This window comes from Podarcis muralis, chromosome 15, assembly GCF_964188315.1.
Source record: "Podarcis muralis chromosome 15, rPodMur119.hap1.1, whole genome shotgun sequence".
In the NCBI taxonomy this organism is placed as follows: domain Eukaryota; kingdom Metazoa; phylum Chordata; class Lepidosauria; order Squamata; family Lacertidae; genus Podarcis; species Podarcis muralis.
Genome location: NC_135669.1, coordinates 723,538 through 748,614, shown reverse-complemented (window position 1 = coordinate 748,614; position 25,077 = coordinate 723,538). Strand labels below are relative to the sequence as shown.

At 43.5% G+C, this 25,077-nt stretch overlaps 1 protein-coding gene across 8 annotated transcripts in view; it reads left to right on the top strand.

The window, feature by feature from the left end:
* LOC114585055 (indoleamine 2,3-dioxygenase 2-like) overlaps positions 1–25,077 on the top strand; it is a 79,856-nt gene that overhangs the window by 1,455 nt on the left and 53,324 nt on the right. For 2 of the 8 annotated variants that reach the window (XM_028707298.2, XM_077919859.1), the window contains exons 2-6: positions 5,103–5,189; positions 7,392–7,511; positions 8,493–8,611; positions 10,289–10,303; positions 12,128–12,227. In XM_028707298.2, the coding sequence (XP_028563131.1) occupies positions 5,103–5,189; positions 7,392–7,511; positions 8,493–8,611; positions 10,289–10,303; positions 12,128–12,227 (441 nt within the window). Of the gene's footprint in view, positions 1–5,102; positions 5,199–6,872; positions 6,913–7,391; positions 7,512–8,492; positions 8,612–10,288; positions 10,304–12,127; positions 12,228–25,077 lie in introns of those variants that run through there. The other 6 variants (XM_028707297.2, XM_077919858.1, XM_077919860.1 and 3 more) reach the window with 5 other exon arrangements.

Sequence of the window (25,077 nt, the reverse complement as noted above, 5' to 3'; positions counted from 1 at the left end):
TGCCGGGGTTTGGCCAACTCAATTATACATAAAACCAATACAATAAAAACCATATAAAAAGTTAAGAGCAGAAACCAAAGTACTATTGTTGAAATATATATTCTTCACAAGCGAGGTGGAATAGAAAATTTTTCAGCAGGCATTATTATTTTATTTATTTATTTATATCACAGGACTGTTTACAGTATAAATATAGAAATACATAACATAGGGCTTATCACACTTACCCTTCCTCCCCTCCTTTCAGGCACTTGTCCATACTTAAAAGCTCTGTTTGTGAGCATGGGTTTGTTTTTTCCTCCCTGAAGCTTTCCGCATGAAAACCCTCTCTATAGTGTTCAGTTGGAGCAAACATAAATTAAAGTGTGCCATTTGCTCTGATTGAGCTTTAAAGAGTGAGTTTTTGTGGGAAAAGCTCTGGAGCAAAAAAGGAGGATGCTTGGAGTGTGGACTGTGCCTGAAAAGAGGGGAGGAAAGCCCAGTGTGATGGGATTTAAAAACAAACAAAAAGACTCCTCAGACACACCGACAGTCCCTCCCTACACACACACACACACACACACACACACACAACAATCCATCAAACTTAATGAAACCTTGAAAGAGCTAGAAGGAGTTGTTTGTTGTATTCTTTCCACATTTGTTTGACAATCAATTCTTCGTGGAGAATTGTAGCTTTGGTAAGGGAAAAGGGGCTCCAAACTATTCTCAGCACCCTTAACAAACTACAACTCTCAGAATTATTTGGGGGACCCACACCTGTTTAAAGTGGTGTTAGAATGATTTAAATGTATGGTGTGAATGTGCCCAAAGTCCTCAATGGAGTGCTTGCATATGTCTGGTGGCTGGTGCTCTTTGTCTTAGAGGGTTAAAAAGCAGGTGTGCTGAGTAGTGTGGGCTGAGGGGTCTTCAGCTCCCCCAAAAAATTCAAGGAAGCCCAAATCCTGTGGCCCCGCTCCTCCTCCTCTCCACCTGATGTTGCACAGGCTGAAGGAGGCTGAACGCAGAGCACAGCTCCTTGCTGCTCAGGGAGAAGGAGCCCAACTCTGCTCTCCCCCTTCCCTACAAGTGCTGGCATCGTGGCAGCAGGAGTGGGACGCCAGCCCAGCTCAGCGTGCCAGTGTTCACATGCTAGGCAGGGGCAGGACTCCTCTCCCATAGCATGGAAGACGAAGAACAGACTCCATTTGAGGATCTCTCCCTCATTACAGTCGATCAGGTATATGAAGACGAGCAGCAAAGTCAGTCCTCAGGGAATGTGCAGGAGACCTTGGAACGGACAGCTCACGGAAGAACCCCGACCAAACCTAAGCGGAGGCGTGTAGTGGTGATAGGGGATTCCCTACTGAACAGAAGCAGTGATCTGTGGGCCTGACAAGATGTCTCGGAAGGTGTGCTGTCTCCCCAGGGCTAAGATCCAAGATGTAACTGAACGACTGCAAGGAATCATAAAACCCACTGACAAATACCCCTTCCTCTTGGTTCATGTGGGAACCAATGACACTGCAAGCAATAGCCTCCAGAAGATCAAAAGAGACTACGAGGCTCTGGGCAGGAAATTGAAGCAATTAAATGCACAAATTGTCATCTCATCTGTCCTCCCAGTTGAACGACATGGCCCAGGGAGAGAGGGGGAAATAGTGGAAGTGAACAGCTGGCTTCGCAAATGGTGTAAACAGGAATGGTTTGGATTCTTAGATCACGGACTGCAGTTTCTTGAAGATGGACTTCTGGCAAGCGATGGGCTGCACCTCACAACGGTTGGGAGGAATGTTTTTGCCAAAAATCTCAGAAACCTCATCAGGAGGGCTTTAAACTGACTAATGTAGGGGAGGGAGACAGTGCTCCTGAAGGTAGGAGTCTATCACTTGATGAAGATGATCATCCAAATGTCATAGACCAAATGGAGCAAACAGCATGCAGACCTAGTGGTGGGAGGAAAAAATCCTTAAATAAGAGACACGGGGGAATGATTAATGGACTTCAATGTCTGTACACTAATGCGCAAAGCATGGGAAATAAACAAGATGAGCTTGAGCTCTTGGTACAGCAAACTAAATATGACATAATAGGAATCACTGAAACCTGGTGGGATAAGTCCCATGATTGGAATGTAATAATGGAGGGATACAATCTCATTGTGGGAGTTTACTATAGATCCCCAAGCCAAACGGAGGACATAGATGATGCCTTCCTGGAACAGATGGCCAAGCATGCAAAAGTAATGGGGGACTTCAATTATTTGTTGGATGTCAAACTCAGCCAAGAGCATACGGTCAAACAGATTCCTCACTGGCCTTGCAGACAACTTCATTGTCCAGAAAGTGGGAGAAGCAACAAGAGGAACAGCCATTTTAGATCTGGTCCTAACCAATGTTGATGACCTGGTTAGTGGGGTAGAAGTGGAAGGATCATTAGGCGCGAGTGATCATGCTCTTCTGAAGTTTACTATACAGCGGAAAGGAGCAGCCAAGCATACTAGGACTCAATTTCTTGACTTTAAGAAAGCCGACTTCATAAAACTTAGGGAAGTGCTGGGTGAGATCCCATGGACAGTAATACTAAAAGGAAAGGGAGTTCATGATGGCTGGGAGTTTGTTAAGAGGGAGATAGTAAAAGCACAACTTCAGGCAATACCAATGAGACGGAAACATGGAAGGTGCCTAAAGAAGCCAGGGTGGCTATCTAAAGAACTTTTAACTGAGTTAAGATTAAAAAAGGATGTGTACAAAAAATGGAAAAGGGGAAACCACCAAAGAGGAATTCAAACAAATAGCCAGCACATGCAGACACAAAGTCAGAAAAGCTAAAGCACAGAATGAACTCAGGCTTGCTAGAGAGGTTAAAAGCAACAAAAAAGGCTTTTATGGGTATGTTCGTAGCAAAAGGAAGAACAAAGGAACAGTGGGGTCACTCAGAGGAGAAGATGGTGAAATGCAAACAGGGGACACAGAAAGGGCTGAACTTTCTTTGCCTCAGTCTTCTCCGATAAAGAAAACAATGCCCGACCTGAAGAATTTGGAGCAAATGATTCAGCAGAGGAAACACAGCCCAGAATAACTAAGGAGATAGTGCAAGAATACTTGGCTAGTTTAGATGTATTCAAGTCTCCAGGGCCAGATGTATTAAAAGAGTATTAAAAGAACTGGCAGGTGTGATCTCAGAACCACTGGCAGTCATCTTTGAGAATTCCTAGAGAACAGGCGATGTCCCGGTAGACTGGAGGAGGGCAAATGTTGTCCCTTTTTTCAAAAAGGGGAAAAGAGAGGACCCAAATAATTATCGCCCAGTCAGTCTGACATCAATACCAGGGAAGATTCTGGAGCAGATCATTAAGCAAACAGTCTGTGAGCACCTAGAAAGGAATGCTGTGATCACCAATAGTCAGCATGGATTTCTGAAAAATAAGTCATGTCAGACTAACCTGATCTCATTTTTTGACAGAATTACAAGCCTGGTAGATGAAGGGAACGCAGTGGATGTAGCCTACCTTGATTTAAAGCAAGGCATTTGACAAGGTGCCCCATGATATTCTTGTAAAGAAGCTGGTAAAATGCGGCCTTGACTATGCTACCACTCAGTGGATTTGTAACTGGCTGACTGACCGAACCCAAAGGGTGCTCATCAATGGTTCCTTTTCATCCTTCAGAAGAGTGACTAGTGGGGTGCCACAGGGTTCTGTCTTGGGCCCGGTCTTATTCAACATCTTTATCAACGACTTGGATGATGGACTCAAGGGCATCCTAATCAAATTTGCAAATGACACCAAACTGGGAGGGGTGGCTAACACCCCAGAGGACAGGATCACACTTCAAAACGACCTTGGCAGATTAGAGAACTGGGCCAAAACAAACAAGATGAACTTTAACAGGGAGAAATGTAAAATATTGCACTTGGGCAAAAAAAATGAGAGGCACAAATACAAGATGGGGGACACCTGGCTTGAGAGCAGTACATGTGAAAAGGATCTAGGAGTCTTGGTTGACCACAAACTTGACATGAGCCAACAGTGTGACGCGGCAGCTAAAAAAGCCAATGCAATTCTGGGCTGCATCAATAGGAGTATAGCATCTAGATCAAGGGAAGTAATAGTGCCACTGTATTCTGCTCTGGTCAGACCTCACCTGGAGTACTGTGTCCAGTTCTGGACACCACAGTTCAAGAAGGACACTGACAAACTGGAACGTGTCCAGAGGAGGGCAACCGAAATGGTCAAAGGCCTGGAAACGATGCCTTATGAGGAACGGCTAAGGGAGCTGGGCATGTTTAGCCTGGAGAAGAGGAGGTTAAGGGGTGATATGATAGCCATGTTCAAATATATAAAAGGATGTCATATAGAGGAGGGAGAAAGGTTGTTTTCTGCTGCTCCAGAGAAGCGGACACGGAGCAATGGATCCAAACTACATGAAAGAAGATTCGACCTAAACATTAGGAAGAACTTCCTGACAGTAAGAGCTGTTCAACAGTGGAATTTGCTGCCAAGGAGTGTGGTGGAGTCTCCTTCTTTGGATGTCTTTAAGCAGAGGCTTGACAACCATATGTCAGGAGTGCTCTGATGGTGTTTCCTGCTTGGCAGGGGGTTGGACTCGATGGCCCTTGTGGTCTATTCCAACTCTATGATTCTATGATTCTAGGACGCATCACGGGATGCACACCCCCCCAATGTGGGGGGAAGTCGGCATCCCGTCACAAAGTATGCAGGTAGGGTAGGTATGTATTTTACTTCACAGTGAATGGTCCTCTGTTGGCTGGTCCCAGTCTGGTTTAAAGATTGAAAAGCCATAAGAAGGGAGTCAAAGGGCCTTGAAGTTGCCCATCAAGAGTGAGTACCTGGACAGCAGACTGAGCAGGTACACAAGTGACCTGGTCACTAGGGGGAGATGAACTGTATTTCTATTTCTATTTTAGCAGTTATTTCTAAATGTGCATATACATACATAATTTACCATATGCAAATTTTGTGTGAGTCTACCTCCTGTTTTTTTAGCAATGCATAAGTTCTTGGCCTATACACAGCTCTGTTTTCATCTTTCTGGCCTATATGAAAACCCACAATGAACTAGTTTTCCTGATTAATGATAATTGGTTCTTCTTCTTATCAGAAAGATCTTCCTCCTTTCTATAGCCCTTGGATGGAGATCGCTCACAGCCTGCCTCACCTTATTGAGAACCATCAACTTCGCTCACAGGTGAACAAGGTATTGCATTCCCCATCCCATAGAGGGTGTGAGGATAAAATAGTGAGGAGGGGAACCACATGCCACCTTGAGTTCCTTGGTGGAAGTAGTAGGGATATAAATGAAATGCAAGAGGAACATGCCAGCTAATCAAACTCTGGTTAGCTTCACTCTTCCTTCTACGTTTTAGGTCAAAGTGTCACTTTTCATTATTAGCCTCAAAGCAATGCATAGACATTTGTGTGCTAATCCTTGTTGTTGTTTTTTTAAAAAAGAAGTATAGATGCAGGTGTGCTTCTTAGTCTGATGCAAATTAAAAGAACCATTTGCTTCCATATCTGCAATGCAGAGTGAATTCCTCTAGAGGTCACTAGTGCATTAGCAGAGAAGCAACCTGCAGACCATGCTCTTAGGCAGGCTTCCTCAAACTCAGCCCTCCAGATGTTTTGAGACTACAACTCCCATCATCCCTGACCACTGGTCCTGCTAGCTAGGGATCATGGGAGTTGTATGCCAAAAACATCTGGAGGGCTGAGTTTGAGGAAGCCTGCTCTTAGGAATGGGGTGTTAAAATATGTAAGGCTGCTGCATCAGGTGGTCAGCTGAAAATGAGAACAGATCTCTTGCATTCTTCATAGTGGTATAGAAGGGGACATTTCAGCCAGAGGCAAAGTACCCGGAGCGACATGTGTCCCAGTGGGCATGGTGTGCATCCCAGGGGCATGGCGTGCACCCCAGGGGGTGCCACCGATCGGGGGTGGGCATTTTGTCATTCCCCCTTTGGAATGGTACCCAGGGCAGCCTGCCCCCCCCCCCCCGCGCGCCAGAACACCCCTGATTTCAGCAGGTCTATCTGCTCTTGCAGAAGCTGCACCTGCTGAAATGACCTTTTCTACACAATTATTAGGGATGCAGGACTTGCCTAGGACTTGCTGATCAGAAGGTCAGCAGTTCAAATCCCTGTGACGGGGTGAGCTCCCGTTGCTCGGTCCCTGCTCCTGCCAACCTAGCAGTTGAAAAGCACGTCAAAGTGAAAGTAGATAAATAGGTACTGCTACGGCGGGGAGGTAAGCAGTGTTTCCGTGTGCTGCTCTGGTTTGCCAGAAGTGGCTTAGTCATGCTGGCCACATGACCCAGAAGCTGTATGCCAGCTCCCTCGGCCAATAAAGCAAGATGAGCGCCGCAACCCTTTTTACACAATTATTAAAGGTGCAGGAATCTAGTCCTCTTTCCCCCACCAAGTCAATCTACTTTCAAGCAACCTTCTACATGGTTGTTTTTTTTATATATATATAAGATATTTATTGGCATTTTCACAAATTTATATAACATAAAAATCACAAAAAACAAAAAAATACAAAAATACATACAAAAAACAAAAAACCACGTGTATAACTTCATTCCCTTATGTTCATGAAACTTACTTTCCTGACCTCCTCATACCTCCCCTTACTGCATTCCAATCTCTAATTAATTCTCTTCAACAAATCCTTCCCTTAATTTCTATTAAAATTTTAACCTTTCTTTTCATATTCACATGATGGTTACAGCTAACAACCACTTAGTTTCAGAATCAACATCGTCTTAACATTCAGCAATTTTGCAATATTTCTTGAGATAGTCTTTAAATTTCTTCCAATCTTCTTCCGCCGTCTCTTTTCCCTGGTCTCGGATTCTGCCGGTCATCTCTGCCAGTCCCATATAGTCTATAACTTTCATCTGCCATTCTTCCAAGGTGGGTAGTTCTTCTGTCTTCTAATACTTTGCGATAAGTATTCTTGCTGCTGTTGTAGCATACATAAAAAATGTTCTATCCTTCTTTGACACCAATTGGCCGACACAACCTTCTACATGGTTGATAGAATTTAATGTCTGGTTCTAATATTGCTTCATCTCTTTCAACTTTGTTATTCATTCTTAGATGAATGTGTGGTTTTACTCTATTGAAAATTGTGCAAGAGGAGTGACGAGCAGGTTCTTTCAGTAGTTGGAGATCTGTGGTGTTCAATAGTTGGGGACTAAGTTAGGACTACAGTAATTTACACATTCAAAACACCACTCAGTGTTGCAAACATCAAGTGATGAATGTGTGTACATGAATTCTGAGCTAGTGGCTTATGGCACTTATGATGGAAAGAAGCAGCAGTTTCACCAACTACATAACAATATGTTTTAAAAAAAAAAGCTTTATGTAACCTGTAACTGTCTTAACAGATGCCTCTGCTAAGCAGCCAGTATCTCAAAGGACACAAAGAACTGTATCTAGCCCATTTGGTCCTTAGCTACATCACAATGGGCTACGTTTGGCAGGATGGTGAAAAAGGGACTGCAAAGGTACTGTCCATACCCATTTAGGGATGTTGAAGAATTTGATCTTCTATACATCCCAAACTCATCTGTGGATTGGAAGTTAGGACTAATTCACATCATGCATTTAAAAGGCTATGATGTCACTTTAAACAGTTATGGTTTTCGCCAAAGAATTATGGGAGCTGTAGTTTGTTAAGGGTGGAGAAAACTGTTCAGAGACCCCTGTTCCCTTTCCAGTTCCCAAGGTGGTTTAACAATGAATCCCTCTTCATAGTGAACTCTGTGACTCCAGGATCTGGGGAAGAGCTCAAAGGAGCATGGTGTCCTCACCAACACTCTCTTTTACCTGGAAGTGGTCAGGTGGGACATGCAAACTGGGAAATTTTTGAGGCTCCACCTGATCTTCTTTGATATTTTGTACAAAGTGAAAAATAGGGTTGATGTTAGAGAGTTGGGTCTTGGAGTCCAGGCAAATGCCCAGGTTTGTCTCCACAAGGAGCTGGCACTGTCCTTTTCCCAGCTGTTCCTGGGTTCAAGGTTCTAGCTGCCCTGAAATATGACATCATTCATATATTAGAGTGGATTTGCGAAGAGCTTTTATTCTCCCACTTCTTCCAACAAGCCTTGATGGGGAGCAACTGTGTAGCTCAGTTTATAGAGTCTGAAAGATGCTACAGTACTGCATGGGTGAGCCTAAGCTGCACAAGCAACCTAGTCACTTGGAGGCAGTAGTAATAATGAAACAATGAATAATTCAACAGCTGTGCCCCAGAGTCTGTTGCCACAGCATACTGTGATGAGGGTGCAACACTTGGAGCAGGTATGTCTGGCTGCATGTTGCAGGATTGCTCCAATAACATTGCAAAGGGCACATTTAGCCAGAAACACTGTGCAAAAGCCTTGAGGGGCAGCACAACAGTGCAGCATTCTCATGATAACAGGTTTAACTAAACAGCTACATCTTTGGGGGAGCATGAATTGGCTTGCTGCCATTTTGATTTCCAGGTCTTGCCACAAAACCTTGCCATCCCCTTCGTGGAGATTTCTCGGGTGTTAGGATTACCTCCAATCCTGGTTCATGCAGATTTTGTTTTAGTAAACTGGAAGAAAAGGAATCCTTGTGGGTAAGTATAAGAAGGAGGACACCTGGGCCTTAATGGATATAAAGTTGGTGCCGTCAGCCTGAGCTACACTCCTTAGGTCAACTGACACACACACAACTAATATGCCTTCATCAGATGAAGGGTGACCAGATGGACAGAGGACGCAGGCTGGCTCCTGCGCCTTCAATAGATGCATTGAAGGAATTTGTGCAGGTTTAGCATAACTACACTGTTGGATGTTCCATCTACTGCACAACTTTTTTAAAAAACAGAAAAATAGTATGATTTTAATTGTTTTTTCACATTGTCAAGTACACATTAATCACAGATTCCTATACCACTATATTGTTTTTGTCTTCAAGTTTGAAAAGTGTCCAGAATGAAGGACACAGAGTGCAGAACAATATATTATGTTATTAAGTTATTGTATTTGTACCATTGTACCATTTAAAACATGGATCTGAGACATCTATTTTATAGCATTTGTTAATCAAATAAAAATAGCCTGTAACAAATATCATCACATTAGCTGTCACATCACTACACTTCTAATTGCTTAAGTTTCAAAAATTTAGCTTCAAAATTTAGCTTCAAACACTTTTGATGATGATAGAGAAACAAGAAGTTGGTCGTGTTTTTTGTATTCGTAGTGTGAGTGATTGTCCCCCCCAATTTTTTTTTTAATATGGGCAATACTTTCCAGAGCAGACCAGGGCCTATCCAAGGTGCAGGGGAATAGTGGGAGGGTTCTCTCTCTCCCGCTGATCACCCTAACCATGTGCAGCCAATAATGATTCAAATTTTGAGATGGCAAAGCTTTGATCAGTACCTTGGGAGGGATGGCAGTTTTAAAATTTTCAACTCCTGTGTTGAGAAAAGTACTTTCAATTTTGATGAATTGTGCTTTTATATTTTGGGTTGGGTAGGGTTGTGTAAAAAATATTTTTTCAGGCGTATTTACAGGGGTGTTTTTGCTAGACATTTTTCTTCTATTTTACATTTTTAAACTGTTGGTTTTAGATGTTTGAATTGTTATCATGTTTGAAAGCACATCAAAGTGCAAGCAGATAAATAGGTACCCCTCCGGCGGGAAGGTAAACGGCATTTCTGTGCACAGCTCTGGTTTCACCAGACGTGGCGTAGTCATGCTGGCCACAAGACCCAGAAGCTGTGTGCGGACAAACGCCGGCTCCCTCGGCCAGTAAAGCAAGATGAGCTCCACAATCCCAGAGTTGTCTGCGACTGGACCTAACAGTCAGGGGTCTCTTTACCTTTACCTAAGCCACCAAAGAGAGTTCAAATTCAGAAAGGTGGCCTATAAATGTTTTCAATAACAAATAATAAATAAGCATTTGGATCTGCAATCCTATTGCTAGTTAACTGAGAGTTAGCCCATTCAACTCAATAGGCCTTATTTTTTAGTAGACATGTATAAGATCGGCACTGTGGTAACTTCAGTGGGTCTACTCTGAGTAGGGCTAGCATTGAATACATCTTGGGAAGTCTGTAATAAAAGAGGGAGTCTCTGCTTTGTTTTTGTGCCACTGCTGCAAGCAAGACAGGGCATTTGGGGAGATTTTGGTTTTCAGGAAAAAAACCAGTGCTATTATTTGGACTGGACTTTGCTCAGCAACTGACTTGGATCTTTCTATTTCCTTTCCATGTGTGTTTGCTGTTGATAACCCAATCTGTCAAAAGGCCTCTAGAAATTGAGTAAGTATTCGGGAAATGATGTTTGCCTTTTTCGTTCAAAGTCTGCTGAGGTCACTGCTTGAAGTTAAACAGCTGCAACAGTAATTTATATCTGAATGCTTCTGAGAAATATTCTTTCTGTATTTGTGTCTGTATAGATTTATTACATTTTAATCCCAAGGTGCTCAGGCTGAGTTCTTTTCCATTCATATCCCTAAAACAACCTTGTGAGTTTTGTGATCTGAATCCAGTTCTCTTTGGTTCCAACCCAATGTTTTTTAACACTGGTAGAAAACAGTTTGTGTTTGGCTGTTTTATGGGCACTATGCTCTGCTTAATTTAGTAAGCCAAATTTAATTTTCTAGGTACCGTACTTTTCGCCCCATAGTTTGGGGGGGGGGGAATAAAGGGGGGGATTATTTCCCCCCCAGCCCGAGCTTCCCCCAACCCCAGCCCCCAGGACAGGCTGCTATCTGCAAGCCTAGGGGGCCCGGCGGGAAGTCGTGCCAGTCTCCCCAGGCTTGCGGATATCTGCCCGAAGCCCGGGGTGCGCTGCTTCAGCGTGCCTCGGGCTTCGGGATGTAGGCTGCTATCCGCAAGCCTAGGGAGCCCACGGGCTCCTCAGGCTTGTGGATAGCTTCCTGAAGCCTGGAGAGCAAGAGGGGTCAGTGCGCACCGACCCCTCTCGCTCTCCAGGCTTCAGCGAAAGACTGTATTCGCCCCATAGGACGCACACACATTTCCCCTTCATTTTTGGAGGGGGGAAAGTGCGTCCTATAGGGCGAAAAATATGGTAAGTAAAACCTGTCACCAGACTACAGCTCAGATATAATTCTGTGGTGCAGTATTGTTTCTCCACCAGCATTCTGGTGTTAGCCTTGGGTGGAGGGTTTATTTTTAGTATAAGGTACCGTAAATAGAAATCTACAACATTACATAGCTGCAATGTTCCCTTTTGCCACCTCATCCTCTCATAGCTTACACTGACCTCTGCAGTAAAAAATATCTAGTCCCAGGGTGGGGAACTCACAACCCACAGGCCAAACTTGGTCCAACAAGCCCCCTTTTTGGCCCATGGGGCTGTTCCCCCTAAACCGTGCCCCCTGCCCCTCAGCTGACATCATATATCATGGATAGGCAAACTAAGGCCCGGGGGCTGGATCTGGTCCAGTTGCCTTCTGGATCTGGCCCATGGACGGTCACCATGTGGATCGGCATGGATCTTATCATTTGGGCTGCCCCAGCTCATGCATTCAGTGGCGCCTCCTCCCACCCTCCTCCTGGCTTCTCTCTGCCCTGCCTAGAGCTGAGAGGAAGGGGGCTGGGCTTTGTTGGTGCCAGCAGCAGCAGCGTTAGCGCTTGAGCGGCCGCCATTGTAAGCAGGCTCAATTCGGGCTTTGTTGCTGCCGGCTCCTCTCCGGAGCCCTTTCGCGCACCACTCATCGTCCCACCACTGCCAGCCCCTGCCACTCGCAAAACACAGGTAAGCAGCCACGAGGGCTCATCTGGTGCTGTGGAGAAGGGAGGGGAGAGTCAGTGGGGGGTTTTTTGCTTACCTCAGTAGAACGTGTCCTTCAGCTCTTGCATAGAATGCTGTGTCCTTTTATTTAAAAGTCATCTCTGGGTTATTTGTGGGAATTTGTTCTTTTTCTTTCTTTTTTTCAAAATATAGTTCAGTCTTGCTCCAAAGGATGACCCACCAGTCAATCAACTGATGTGAGGTGGGGAGTCTTGGACAGACATTTCTCTCTACCTTTGACTTTCATAACAGTCTCCCATGCCCTAGCATTTAATATCTTAAATTGTACTGTATTTTCTAGGCTTTCAATTCTGCCTTCCCCACAGGAATCTGGAACCCATCATTTGCTTGCCTGGTGGAGCAAGCCTCAGGGGCTTCATTCTCGTCACTTTTCTAGTTGAGAAAGCTGCCGCACCTGGGATCAAGGTAATGTCTGTCCCAAATTATTTGGCATCTTTTTCTTGGGGTGCCTTATGAGCAGAGATGAAAAAGAAATCTGATTAAGTTAGCATTTGAAGACAAATCTACCAAATACACGCTTTTTGAAATAATATGCAAACCAAAACATAGGTGTTCTTTGTGCACACTTCTTCGAATTTTGTAATGCACTTCTCCAGTCAAACAATGTTTATAAAAATGCATTACAGTCGTGCCTCGCAAGACGAAAAGAATCCATTCCGCGATTCTTTTCTTCTAGCGGTTTTTTCGTCTTGCGAAGCAACCCCATTGCCGGCTAAGTCGATTAGCGCTATTAGCGATTTAGCGCTATTAGCGGCTTAGCGGCTAAGCTGTTAAAAGGCTATTAACAGCTTAGCCGCTTTGAAAAAGGGGGGGAAAGCGGGGGGGAAATGGCGAGACTCACAAGACGTTTTCGTCTTGCGAAGCAAGCCCATAGGGAACTTCGTCTTGCGAAGCGCCTCTGCGACGGAAAACCCTTTCATCTAGTGGGTTTTCCGTCTTGCGAGGCATTCGTCTTGCGGGGCACCACTGTATATTATTGCTTGCAAAAAAGTGTGCATTAGTAAAAATTACAAGCCAACATATGTTTCTTAGGAGATATTAGCACCAGAATGCTGAAGAATTTTCATGACCTTTTTTTAAAAAAACCCAAGAAATCTTCATTGCGATACAAAGACAAAACTGTTGCAAAATCTTTCCTGGGGCTTTCCCATGCAGCAATATTCCTTCTTAATTGCAAAAGTCTTGGGAGTGTCAGTCACTTGCCTGTCCTCAAACTTGCCTATTTTTAAAAAATACAGTGGTACCTCAGGTTAAGAACTTAATTCATTCCAGAGATCCATTCTTAACCTGAAAATGTTCTTAGCCTGAGGTACCACTTAAGCTAATGGGGCCTCCCGCTGCCACTGCACCGCCATGTGATTTCTGTTCTCATCCTGAAGCAATATTCTTAACCCGAGGTACTATTTCTGGGTTAGTGGAGGCTGTAACCTGAAGCGTATGTAACCTGAAGCATCTGTAACCCGAGGTACCACTGTATATTTTTATTAAAAATTTATTGGTTTACACATGTGCAATGTCTGGTTTTTTTCAAGTTACGTTTTCTACAGATCAGTTTCATTTGTTGAGACATTAGTGTTAGGAAGAAAAGGGGGAGGGGGAATGGTGAGTGGGGTGGGGTGGGGTGGCAATGCTTCTATTCTACTTAGTGTATGTGTGGGGTTTTGTGTCAGCGTCACTTGTGTGGGTTCTCTTTACTATTTGCTTGCATTCCTTTGGTGGTGAGAGAGTTGGCCTACAGTGTGGTTGGTTGTAGTGAAATTTGTTTTTGTGTGTGAGGTGTGTGTGTGTTTTTGGATCAGGTTAGCCAGATTGATTTGAATGCTGTTGGCGGATTCTTGTTCTTTTCTTGTTGGGCTGTGTATGTGATAAAGGGGAACCAAACCAGGGTGAAGGTGTCTTCTTCTATTTGTCCCCATGTCAGTTTCAGTTTGTTGGTTAGTTTTTCTAGTAAGGCTGTTTCCCATACTATTTGATACCATTGATGCAGTGATGCTTCTGGCTGCTGAGAGTAGGTGTGTTATAAGCTCTATATAATGTGAGTGGTCATTATGATCTTGTAGGGCTGGTTCAGGGATGAGTTCTAATACCTGTTTAGCTATTTTGCATATCTCTTGCAGGACTGATCTCCAGAAAGGTTGGATTTTAGGGCATTCCCACCACATGTGGAGGTATGTGCCTGTGGAGGTGCATCCTCTCCAGCATTTTGGTGAGGTTCCCGGGCTTATTAGCGTTAGTTTACGTGGTGTTAGGTACCACCTATAAGTAAGATTCAGAATTTCTTTTCTTTTCACTGATATGGATTTAAAGGGAGGTTTAGACCACATTCTGGTCCATTAGGTGAGGTTAATCTCATAGTCTATGTTGTTAGTGTTGTTTTTTGTAAATAATTTTTATTCATTTTCCAATAAAGAGGGAAAAAATTCTTATTAATAACAAATCAGGCCAAATATTACCACATTCAAAAACAATAAACAATACAGTCAATTATAGAGTCCAAATTAATTAATTTCAATCGGACTTCCCATGTTCATCCTTTATCTTTCCACTATCTTCTTTGTTACAATTTTCCAATCCTGATGTTGACAATCTCCACTCTCAATCAGTCGGTCACTGGTATAACTCACTATCTTGTTTTATTTAACCATTCCCTATTTCTATAATCACGCAGGGGGCTTTTCCCACATTGTTCTCAGTCTTAATATTTCGAAGCACAGTCCTCCTTCGATTACACCTCCTTTTTCTGCTTAGAGTTGTTTTAATAGGCTCTGGGCTTCCATCTGAGGTTGAAGTTAATTTGCAACTTTGCACTGTCTTTGATTTTTCCAAACCAGCCAATATTTCAAATGTACTGTAGGACTGACTTTGCAATCCGTAAGTTACACAAAGATTGTTTCGGTTTCCCCATAAAAACCCACGCCAGCGTTCCAGGGCCCTCAGACAGGCATCCAGAGTTTTCCACCACTCTCTTTTCAAACTGTATGATAATATTCCATGCAAGCAAATGCATCCTCTGTAAAGTACACTCCTTTTGTAATTCCAATAAAAAAAAATCTCCAATCACCTCCCGTTAAAGGAGACTTTTTCTGATCATGTCCTTTTTCTTTCTACATCAGAGCTTCCCGTCACCATCTTCCTTTCTCAGCCTGAGCTAATCTGATCATATCTGATCTTACTCTGCCAATTTTGATCAGGGCTTTCCGCCGAAGACTGTGATGATGCCAATACGTCCAATTATTTTATGGCTCCTGTGTTTGCTTTGGATAATTAATACTTTCTTGGTGAGGTTCGCCAAATAATGAAATAGCAGATATAACGAATACAAAAACATGACAGCCTCTCACCTCATTCACCAAGATGACAAGATAGGAGTCTTTTTGAAGTCCGAAACTTGGCCTCCAGCGACTGTGTAGTTTAGCAGATTTTTCTTTTAACTCTTTCCATTTAGAACACGCCTGTTTTTTTGCCAAATCTTTTTAATTTTTAGGAAAAAGAGACTCCTGGCTGATGAGATTGACTTTGGACATCACCCAGCGTCCCTGCCTCCGCTCCCCCCCCGCCCTCATTTAACCCTGAATTACTGGCACAACTGGCTGTCCGATCTCTTGGGAGGCCGCTATATCTCATCGCCAGAAGCCGGAGTCCTCCCATTGTTTTTTGATTACTTTTTTTAAAAAATAATAATATTTTATTAGTTGAATATAAGAACAACATACAAGCAATCAAATACAGTTTTCCCCTAACCTCCCCCCAAAACAGCAGCAATTACTTCCAGATAATTACATTAGTAATATAGTCAAATAAAAAAAATATTTCTCCAGTTGCTGGTTTAAAAAATATCATTCCACATGATAACAAGCAGTGTGTTAAAACGGCTGTGAAGGCGGATGAAGGCTGCAGCAGATAGGATCCACCAGTTCGTCGTGACTACTCATGCCATCAGAACAGAGCCCTACTGCGAAGACTGTGCGTTGGTCAGCGTGCACTGATCTACACACATAAAACAAATTCACGCACAGGACTCTTCCAAAAACCCAAACCCCCCCCCATGGCGATCAGCAAATGTCTACGGGGGGGGCAGGGATGTGAAATCTGGAAGCCCCTAGTCATGAACCGACACATGGGCAGTGGATACAGATTCAGTCGTTCTGACTCACGGAATGAGGCAGTTGAGCAGCTCAGCAGCTGTATCCATGACTGAGCAGCCCTTTTTAGGATCCACTCTGCTCACCCCGAAAAGGGGAAGGGGCTGGAAACGGTGCCCTAAACATAGTCTGCCTCCCTTTTTCCCTGACTGGATTACCGCGCCCAGTGGGGTCACCACCCAGGGGTTGTAAAAGACAATTGAACTTTGGAACATGGAATATATGGACTTTGTCAGATAACACAGACAGCGAATGTCCTAAACGCAGAACTGCCATCATTACAAGAGAGGTGCAACGTTTTTTTGTTTTGTTTTTTTTAACAATATTTTTATTGGTTTTTCCAGATACAAGTTATAGAAAAAGAAAAAAAAGGAAAAAGAAGATAACAGAAGAAAAAAGAAACCAACTTTCCAAAATATTTTTCTCAAAACCAACTGGACTTCCCCACATCTCCCTCACCCTGCATTCTTTACAATAAAGATATCAGCAAATTATTACCTTGTTTCATGCATTCCTTTGTACTTTCCAATAAGTATACTTTATGTTTAAAACTTATTATCTAATTACATTACCTTCAAATAAAAATCATGTTACTTTAAACATTGGTCCTTTCATAATTATAAACTTAATTTCCATATCACCGAATCTTATTACTGAAGCTAAATTTTCTGAATCATGCAAACTCTTAACATTCATATAACTTAAAGTATTTTTGTAAATAGTCTTTAAATTTCCTCCAACCCTCTTCAATTGTTTCTTCTCCCAAATCTTGAATTCTGCCAGTCATTTCGGCCAGTTGCATGTAGTCCATCAATTGCGTCTGCCACTCTTCCAGTGTGGGCAAATCTTGTGTCTTCCAATATTTTGCAATTAATATTCTTGCTGCTGTTGTTGCATACATATAAAAGGTTCTGTTGTTCTTTAACACCTTCTGGCCGTCAATGCCCAGGAGAAAGGCCTCTGGTTTCTTAGGAAAGGTGTATTTAAGCACCTTTTTTAGCTCGTTATGAATCATTTCCCAGAAGACCTTCACTTTTGGGCAAGTCCACCAGAGGTGAAAGAATGTCCCTTCAGCCTCCTTACATTTCCAACATTTATTATCAGACAGATGATATATCTTAGCAAGTTTAACTGGGGTCATGTACCACCTGTATATCATTTTCATAATGTTCTCCTTCAAGGCATTACATGCCGTGAATTTCATACCAGTGGTCCATAACCTTTCCCAGTCTTCAAACATAATGTTATACCCAATGTCCTGAGTCCATTTTATCATTGCTGATTTGACTGTCTCATCCTGAGTGTTCCATTTAAGCAGCAAGTTATACATTCTCGAAAGTACTTTAGTCTTTGGTTCTAACAATTCAGTTTCTAATTTCGATTTTTCCACCTGGAAGCCTACTTTTTTATCCAATTTAAAAACCTCTTGTATTTGAGCATAATGGAACCAATTTTGCACCTTATTTTTTAATTTTTCATAGCTCTGCAACCTCCAATTTTCTCCAACTTTTTCTAAAATTTCCCCATATTTCGGCCAACCGACCTCCATATTAGGTTTTTTCCAGGCCTTGGCCTCTGCTGGTGATAGCCACCTCGGGGTCTTACCTTCTAGCAAGTCCTTGTATTTTGTCCAGACCATGAATATTGCTTTTCTGACAATATGATTTTTAAACATTTTATGAGCCTTTACCTTGTCGTACCACAGATATGCATGCCAACCAAAAGCGTTATCAAACCCTTCCAGATCTAGAACATCAGTGTTCTCAAGAAGTAACCAATCTTTCATCCAGCAGAAGGCTGCAGCTTCATAATACAACCTTAAGTCTGGCAGGGCAAACCCCCCTCTTTCTTTTGAATCAGTTAATATTTTAAACTTTATTCGGGGCTTTTTGCCCTGCCAAACAAACTTAGAAATATCCTTCTGCCACTTTCCAAAGCATTCCACTCTGTCCACAATCTGTAGGGTTTGGAACAAAAATAACATTTTCGGCAATACATTCATTTTTATAGCTGCAATTCTACCCAACAAGGAAAGTTTCAATCTTGACCAAGTCTCTAAATCTTTTTTAATTTCCGTCCAACATTTTTCATAATTGTCTTTGAATAAATTCAAATTTTTAGCAGACAAATGAACCCCTAGGTATTTCACTCTTTTAACCACACTTAGTTCTGTCTCCCTCTGAAACCCCTCTGTTTCCGATAATGTCAAGTTTTTTGCCAAAACCTTGGTTTTTTGCTTATTCAGTTTAAATCCCGCCACCCGACCAAACTCTTGTATCAATTCTAGAACTCTTTTTGTACTAGATTCTGGCTCCTGTAGTGTTAACACCAGGTCATCTGCAAAGGCTTTCAGTTTATATTGTTTCACTCCGACCTGTATTCCTTGCACCAACCGGTCCTCCCTAATCATGTTCAGGAGCACCTCCAGGACTGAAATAAATAAAAGAGGGGATAAGGGGCACCCCTGTCGTGTCCCTTTTTCAATTTTGAACTCCTCGGTCACCACATTGTTCACTATCAATTTAGCTTTTTGTTCTGAATAAATTGCTTCTATTCCATTTTCAAACCCCCGTCCCACTCCCATCCCTTCCAAGTTTTTCTTCATGAACATCCAGGAAATGTTATCAAAGGCCTTCTCCGCATCAATAAAGATTAACACGGTTCTCGTATTGATATTTGTTTGTAAAAGTTCCAAAATATCAATAATGTTCCTAGTGTTATCAAACATATGTCTACCTGGGAGAAAGCCAGCCTGGTCTTTGTGAATCACTTCGTTGAGTACTTTTTAAAGTCTGCTTGCCAAAATGTCTGCAAAAAATTTGTAATCCACATTTAGGAGTGAGATGGGACGGTAGTTCTTAAGTTGAGTCTTTTCAGTCTCCAGTTTGGGTATCAATGTGATGAAAGCTTCTTTCCACGTTTCCGGTGCCTTCTTCCCCTCCATGATCTGGTTACAAACCTCCATTAGTGGTTGTATCAAGTAGTCTTTTAATGTTTTATAATATTTGGAGGTAAGTCCATCAGGGCCTGGGGATTTGCCCAATTGCATATTCTGAATGGCGCCCTCGATTTCCTGTTGTGTTATTCTGTGATTCAAAATTGTTGTCCTCTCCTGGGATAGTTTTGGTAATCCATTGACTTTTATAAATTGGTCTATCTCATAGTCTGCCTCCCTTTTTCCCTGACTGGATTACCGCGCCCAGTGGAGTCACCACCCAGGGGTTGTAAAAGACAATTGAACTTTGGAACATGGAATATATGGACTTTGTCAGATAACACAGACAGCGAACGTCCTAAACGCAGAACTGCCATCATTACAAGAGAGGTGCAACGTTTTAACATCGATATTGCAGTGCTTCAAGACTCTCAAAGAGCAGGCGAGGGACAACTGAAGGAAGAAAAAGGAGGCTACACATTCTTCTGGAAAGGTCTATCTGAACAAGAATATTGAATACATGGGTAGGCTTCGCTATGAAAAACGACCTTGTGAAGCTCCTGTCAGAAGTCCCTACTGGCATTAATGAGCGACTCTCAATCCTTCGAATAAAGTTCACAAAAAACTAACAGACTACTATTATAAGCACTTATGCACCAACACTGGATGCCAATGAAGACATTAAAGAAATGTTTACTCTCAGCTGGATACAATCCTATCAGAGACACCTAAGGAAGATAAAATTATCCTCCTGGGTGAGATTTCGATCTGTGGCCTGGGACTATTGGGAAAGAAGGAGTTGGCAACAGCAACCAGAATGGAATCTTACTTTTGTCGATATGTGCAACGCACAACCTTGTTATTACCAAAACACTCTTTTGACAGAAAAATAAATTTAAAACTTCATAGAGGCATCCTTGGTCAAACCACTGGCACCTCTTAGACTATGTTATTGTCCATGCTAAAGATCAACGTGATGTGCTCCTTACCAGAGCTATGACGAGCGCCAACAACTGCTGGACAGATCACCAACTAATACACACCACGATGGCTATCAAGATTATACCTCAACGCAGGCTTCAGGGAAGAAAACCAAGGCGCAAAATGAACACTCAAGGCCTTCAAGTTCCCATTAAGCGAGATTGCTTCCAAACGACTCTTAAGGACCATCTGCTTTCAGAATTCCCTGATAACATCAAGGAACACTGGACCAAGCTAAAAACATCCATTATTGCAGTCTGTGAACAAACTATTGGATACCAAACCAAGAAACACCAGGACTGGTTTGATGAGAATGACAGTGAGATTTAATGCATGATTGACAAGAAAAGGAAGGCATTTCAGATCTGGCAAAGAGAAAGAAACTGTGCCACTAAGAAAAAAAACCTATGCCAATGCTAAGTGGTTGCTGAACAACTCCAGGCACGCCTGGAAGAAGCGGACCATTTGGATCCCTTCCAGTCGGGATTCAGGCCTCATCATGGGACTGAAACTGCCTTGGTTGCACTGGTTGATGATCTCCAGCAGGCTAGGGACAAAGGTGAGAGCTGTTTCCTAGTTCTGCTGGATCTCTCAGCGGCCTTTGACACCATCGACCATAACATCCTTCTGGACCGTCTTGAGGGTCTGGGAGCTGGGGGCACTGTCCTACAGTGGTTCCGCTCCTTCCTCCTGGGCCGTGTTCAGAAAGTGGGGGGGGGGGATGAGTGTTCAGACCCCTGGGCTCTCACTTGTGGGGTGCCTCAGGGTTCTGTCCTCTCCCCCATGCTTTTCAACATTTACATGCAGCCACTGGGAGAGATTGGCGGTTGGAGGATGGATGGCGGCTAACAGATTGAGGTTGAATCCTGACAAGACAGAAGTACTGTTTTTGGGGGACAGGAGGCGAGCAGGTGTGGGGGATTCCCTGGTCCTGAATGGGGTAACTGTGCCCCTGAAGGACCAGGTGCACAGCCTGGGAGTCATTTTGGACTCACAGCTGTCCATGGAGGCACAGGTCAAATCTGTATCCAGGGCAGCTGTTTACCAGCTCCATCTGGTACGTAGGTTGAGACCCTATCTGCCTGCAGACTGTCTCGCCAGAGTGGTACATGCTCTGGTTATCTCCCGCTTGGACTACTGCAATGCGCTCTACGTGGGGCTACCTTTGAAGGTGACCCGGAAACTACAACTAATCCAGAATGCGGCAGCTAGACTGGTGACTGGGAGCGGCCGCCGAGACCATATAACACCGGTCTTGAAAGACCTACATTGGCTCCCAGTACGTTTCTGAGCACAATTCAAAGTGTTGGTGCTGACCTTTAAAGCCCTAAACGGCCTTGGTCCAGTATATCTGAAGGTGCGTCTCCTCCCCCATCATTCTGCCCGGACACTGAGGTCCAGCTCCGAGGGCCTTCTGGCGGTTCCCTCACTGCGAGAGGCCAAGTTACAGGGAACCAGGCAGAGGGCCTTCTCGGTAGTGGCGCCCGCCCTGTGGAACGCCCTCCCATCAGATGTCAAAGCAATAAACATCTACCTGACATTCAGAAGACATCTGAAGGCAGCCCTGTTCAGGGAAGTTTTTAATATGTGACATTTTAGTGTATCTTTCATCTTTGTTGGAAGCCGCCCAGAGTGGCTGGGGAAACCCAGCCAGATGGGCGGGATACAAATAATAAATTATTATTATTATTATTATTATTATTATTATTATTATTATTAAGAACCAGAGAACTAAAAAACACCTGGTGGATAAAAAAAGCTCAAGAGATCCAGCACTTAGCCGACACTCATGATGCACAGAGTTTCTTTAAAGCCACAAATCATGGCATATGCCCCCTATGCTCAGCAGATGGTACCACGCTGGAAAGGACACTACCAACATCTCCTTTATCACAACTCCTCCATAACTGCTGAGGTCCTCTCACAAATCCCTCAAAAACAAATTAGAGATGAGCTTGCTGTATCTCCAAATCTGGGAGAGTTGTGTACAGCTATTAACCAAGTGAAAAACTACAAAGCCAGTGGACCTGATGAGATAGCTGCTGAAATCTTCAAAGTGGGTGGAACTTCACAAGCTCATCAAAAAAAATCTGGGAGAGAGAAGCAATCCCAGCAGACTTCAGGGATGCCAAAATTATCAATCTCTTTTAAAAAAGGTGACAGAACTGATTGCAGAAACTATCAAGGCATCTCTCTATTAGCTGTGGCCGGCAAAATTCTTGCAAACCGTCTCTTAACATTATCCGAGGTGACCCTGCCTGAATCCCAAAATGGTTTTCAGCCTTCTAGGGCAGGGGTGTCTAACTCAAATTCATCGGGGGCCACTTCAGCAGTTTGGTCACCCTCAAAGGGCCGGTAGGACTTACAGTACAGGAGAGAAGGGTTCATGCAGCCGTTGGATCTGTCACATCACAGGATGGCATGCGCTCAATATAAAAACAAGTGGAGGTTTCCTGAATGCATGTAAAGTGGAGGTTTCCTGTGTAGAACGGCCGGCACCGCTAGAGGGCAGACATTCTCTGGCTTGTAGGCTGCCGCGCATGCGCTGAAGAGGCGGCTTTCTTGTGTAAAAAAAAAAAGCGAGAATAAAAGGTGAAGGCCGGCGGCAGCTACACGGGCCACATGATGAGGTCTCGCAGGCCAGATTCGGCCCGTGGGCCTTGTGTTTGACACCCGTGTTCTAGGGGGACAGTGGACATGATTTTCACAGCTCAACAACTTCAGGAAAAATGCAGAGAGCAAAACCAACCTTGGTACTCACACCATGCTGCCAGTTCTAGTGGTGCATCCAGCACCTCAGGGGCTCCCCTTGCTTGCTTATGAGAAGAACTGGCTCTGCATTCCATACAAAATGTTGTTGTGCCTGCTGTTTGCTGCAGAGACTGAAGATTCCTTCCCCCAAGATTTGGCTCTGCTCAAGAACCAGTTAAGCACTTCCGTGCCCCATTCATTTAAACTGCTGAATAAACTTGGCCCTTCCATGAATCCCATTGAAATCTATAACATTATTCGGTTGTGTCTCAGCATATTTATGGGAAATGTCACTATTATAAAGAGTTTGGAAGAAGAGTTTGGACTTGATATTCTGCCTTTCACTCCCCTTAAGGAGTCTCAAAGCAGCTAACAATCTCCTTTCCCTTCCTTCCCCACAACAGACACCCTGTGAGGAGCTGCATGTGGAGGAGTGGGGAAGCGAACCCAGCTCACCAGATTACAAGTCCACCGCTCTTAATCACTACACCACACTGGCTCAAAGACTAATAGATGGCAGCTGTACACAACCTTTAGCTTAAAAAATAGCAACAATATCTATCTAATGGAACAGTGCAGTGTACTAGCTAGTTTCATAGAATCATAAAATCATAGAGCTGGAAGAGACCGCAAGGGCCATCTAGTCCAACCCCCTGCCATGCTGGAACACACAAGCAAAGCACTCCTGACAGATGGCCAGCCAGCCTCCACTTAAAAACCTCCAAAGAAGGAGACTCCACTCCACTCCGAGGTGGCATATTCCACTGTCCAACAGCCCTTACTGTCAGAAAGTTCTTCTTAATGTTTAGATGGAATCTCTTTTCCCATAGTTTGAATCCATTATTCTGCATCCTAGTCTCTGGAACAGCAGAAAACAAGCTTGCTCCCTCTTCAACATGACATCCCTTCAAATATTTAAACATGGCTATCATGTCACTCCTTAATCTTCTCGTCTCTAGATTAAACAAATCCAGCTCCCTAAGTCTCCCCTCATAGGGCTTGGAATCCAGACCTTTTACATTTTGGTCACCCTCCTCTGGACATGCTCCAGCTTGAAAATATCCTTCTTCAGAACTGGACACAGTATTTCAGGGGTGGTCTGTCCAACCAGAATAGTGTGTTAGCATTCCTTCGCTTGATCTAGACACTATACTCCTACTGATGCAGCCCAGAATCGCATTGGCATTCTTAGCTGCCACATTACACTGTTGACTCATGTTCAGCTTGTGGTCGACTAAGACTCCCAGATCCCTTTCACAGGTACTGTTGTCAAGCCAAGTGTCCCCCACCTGTGCATTTCATTTTTTCTACCCAGGTGTAGTACCTTACATTTCTCCCTATTGAACTCCATATTGTTGGTTTTGGCCCAGCTCTCTAGGCTATTCAGGTCATTTTGAATTCTGACCCTTTCCTCTTGGGTATTAGCAACCCCTCCCAGTTTGGTGTCATTTGCAAATTTGATTAGCATGTCCTCTATTCCATCATCCAAATCATTTATAAAAATATTGAATAGCACCAGGCCCAGGACAGAACCTTGTGGAACCCCAATAGTCATTTTTTCCCAGGATGAAGTGCCACTGATGAGCACTCTTTGGGTTTGGCCCGTCAACCAATTACAAATCCACCTAACAGTAGCTTTGTCTAGCTCACATTTTACTAGCTTTTTTTCAATAATATCATGGGGGACCTTTTCAAGAGCCTTACTGAAGTCAAGGTAAGCTGGTACAAGGGAAAGCAGGATTGTAACTACCGTAAAAATTACTGATCACTTTGGATCAGCAGTCTCAACCTAACCCGCTACGTGGGGAGAGCCACGTGTTCCTTTGGAAGGCAGGTGGAATACAGTGTGATATGCTGACAGCTGTTTTAAAAGATGTAACTGTAACTTAAAATCCAGTATCAGAAAAAAATTAAAAAAGATGGTCCCTGTGTGGATAGTCAAGTCTGCATGATGGGGCCACCTCCAGTGACCATGTGGCCTGATATAAGAGGCTTCTAAAATCAGTCCTGAAAGCAGACTGATTGAGAATGACACACGCATAGCTTTTGCTCTTCCATTAACAGGGTGAGCTGAAGCAAATTCTTACCTCCCTTTGGGCTTAGCAATATTTCCTACAGCATTCTTGTTGAAGGGCATTGGAGAGTTAGGTGAGGGTCACTTTTCTGTTTTTCCACCAAGCCCCCAGATAAGAATGCTACAGCATCAAGCCCCAAACACTCAGTCTCATAACAAAAAATACTCAACGGAGTTAGGGCTGAGGGTAGGGGAAGTACAATCATAATCTTTCCAGTCCTCTAGAAGCTGACCCTTTTGGTCATTTTGGTCATGGAGCCAAATATCTGTTCCCAAGTTTAAAGAGTCTAAACAAGTAAACAAGCTTGCCCATTACATGCAAAAGCCCTGAAATCCAGCCCACTGGGCAACTGATCATGGGGCTGGGAGGAG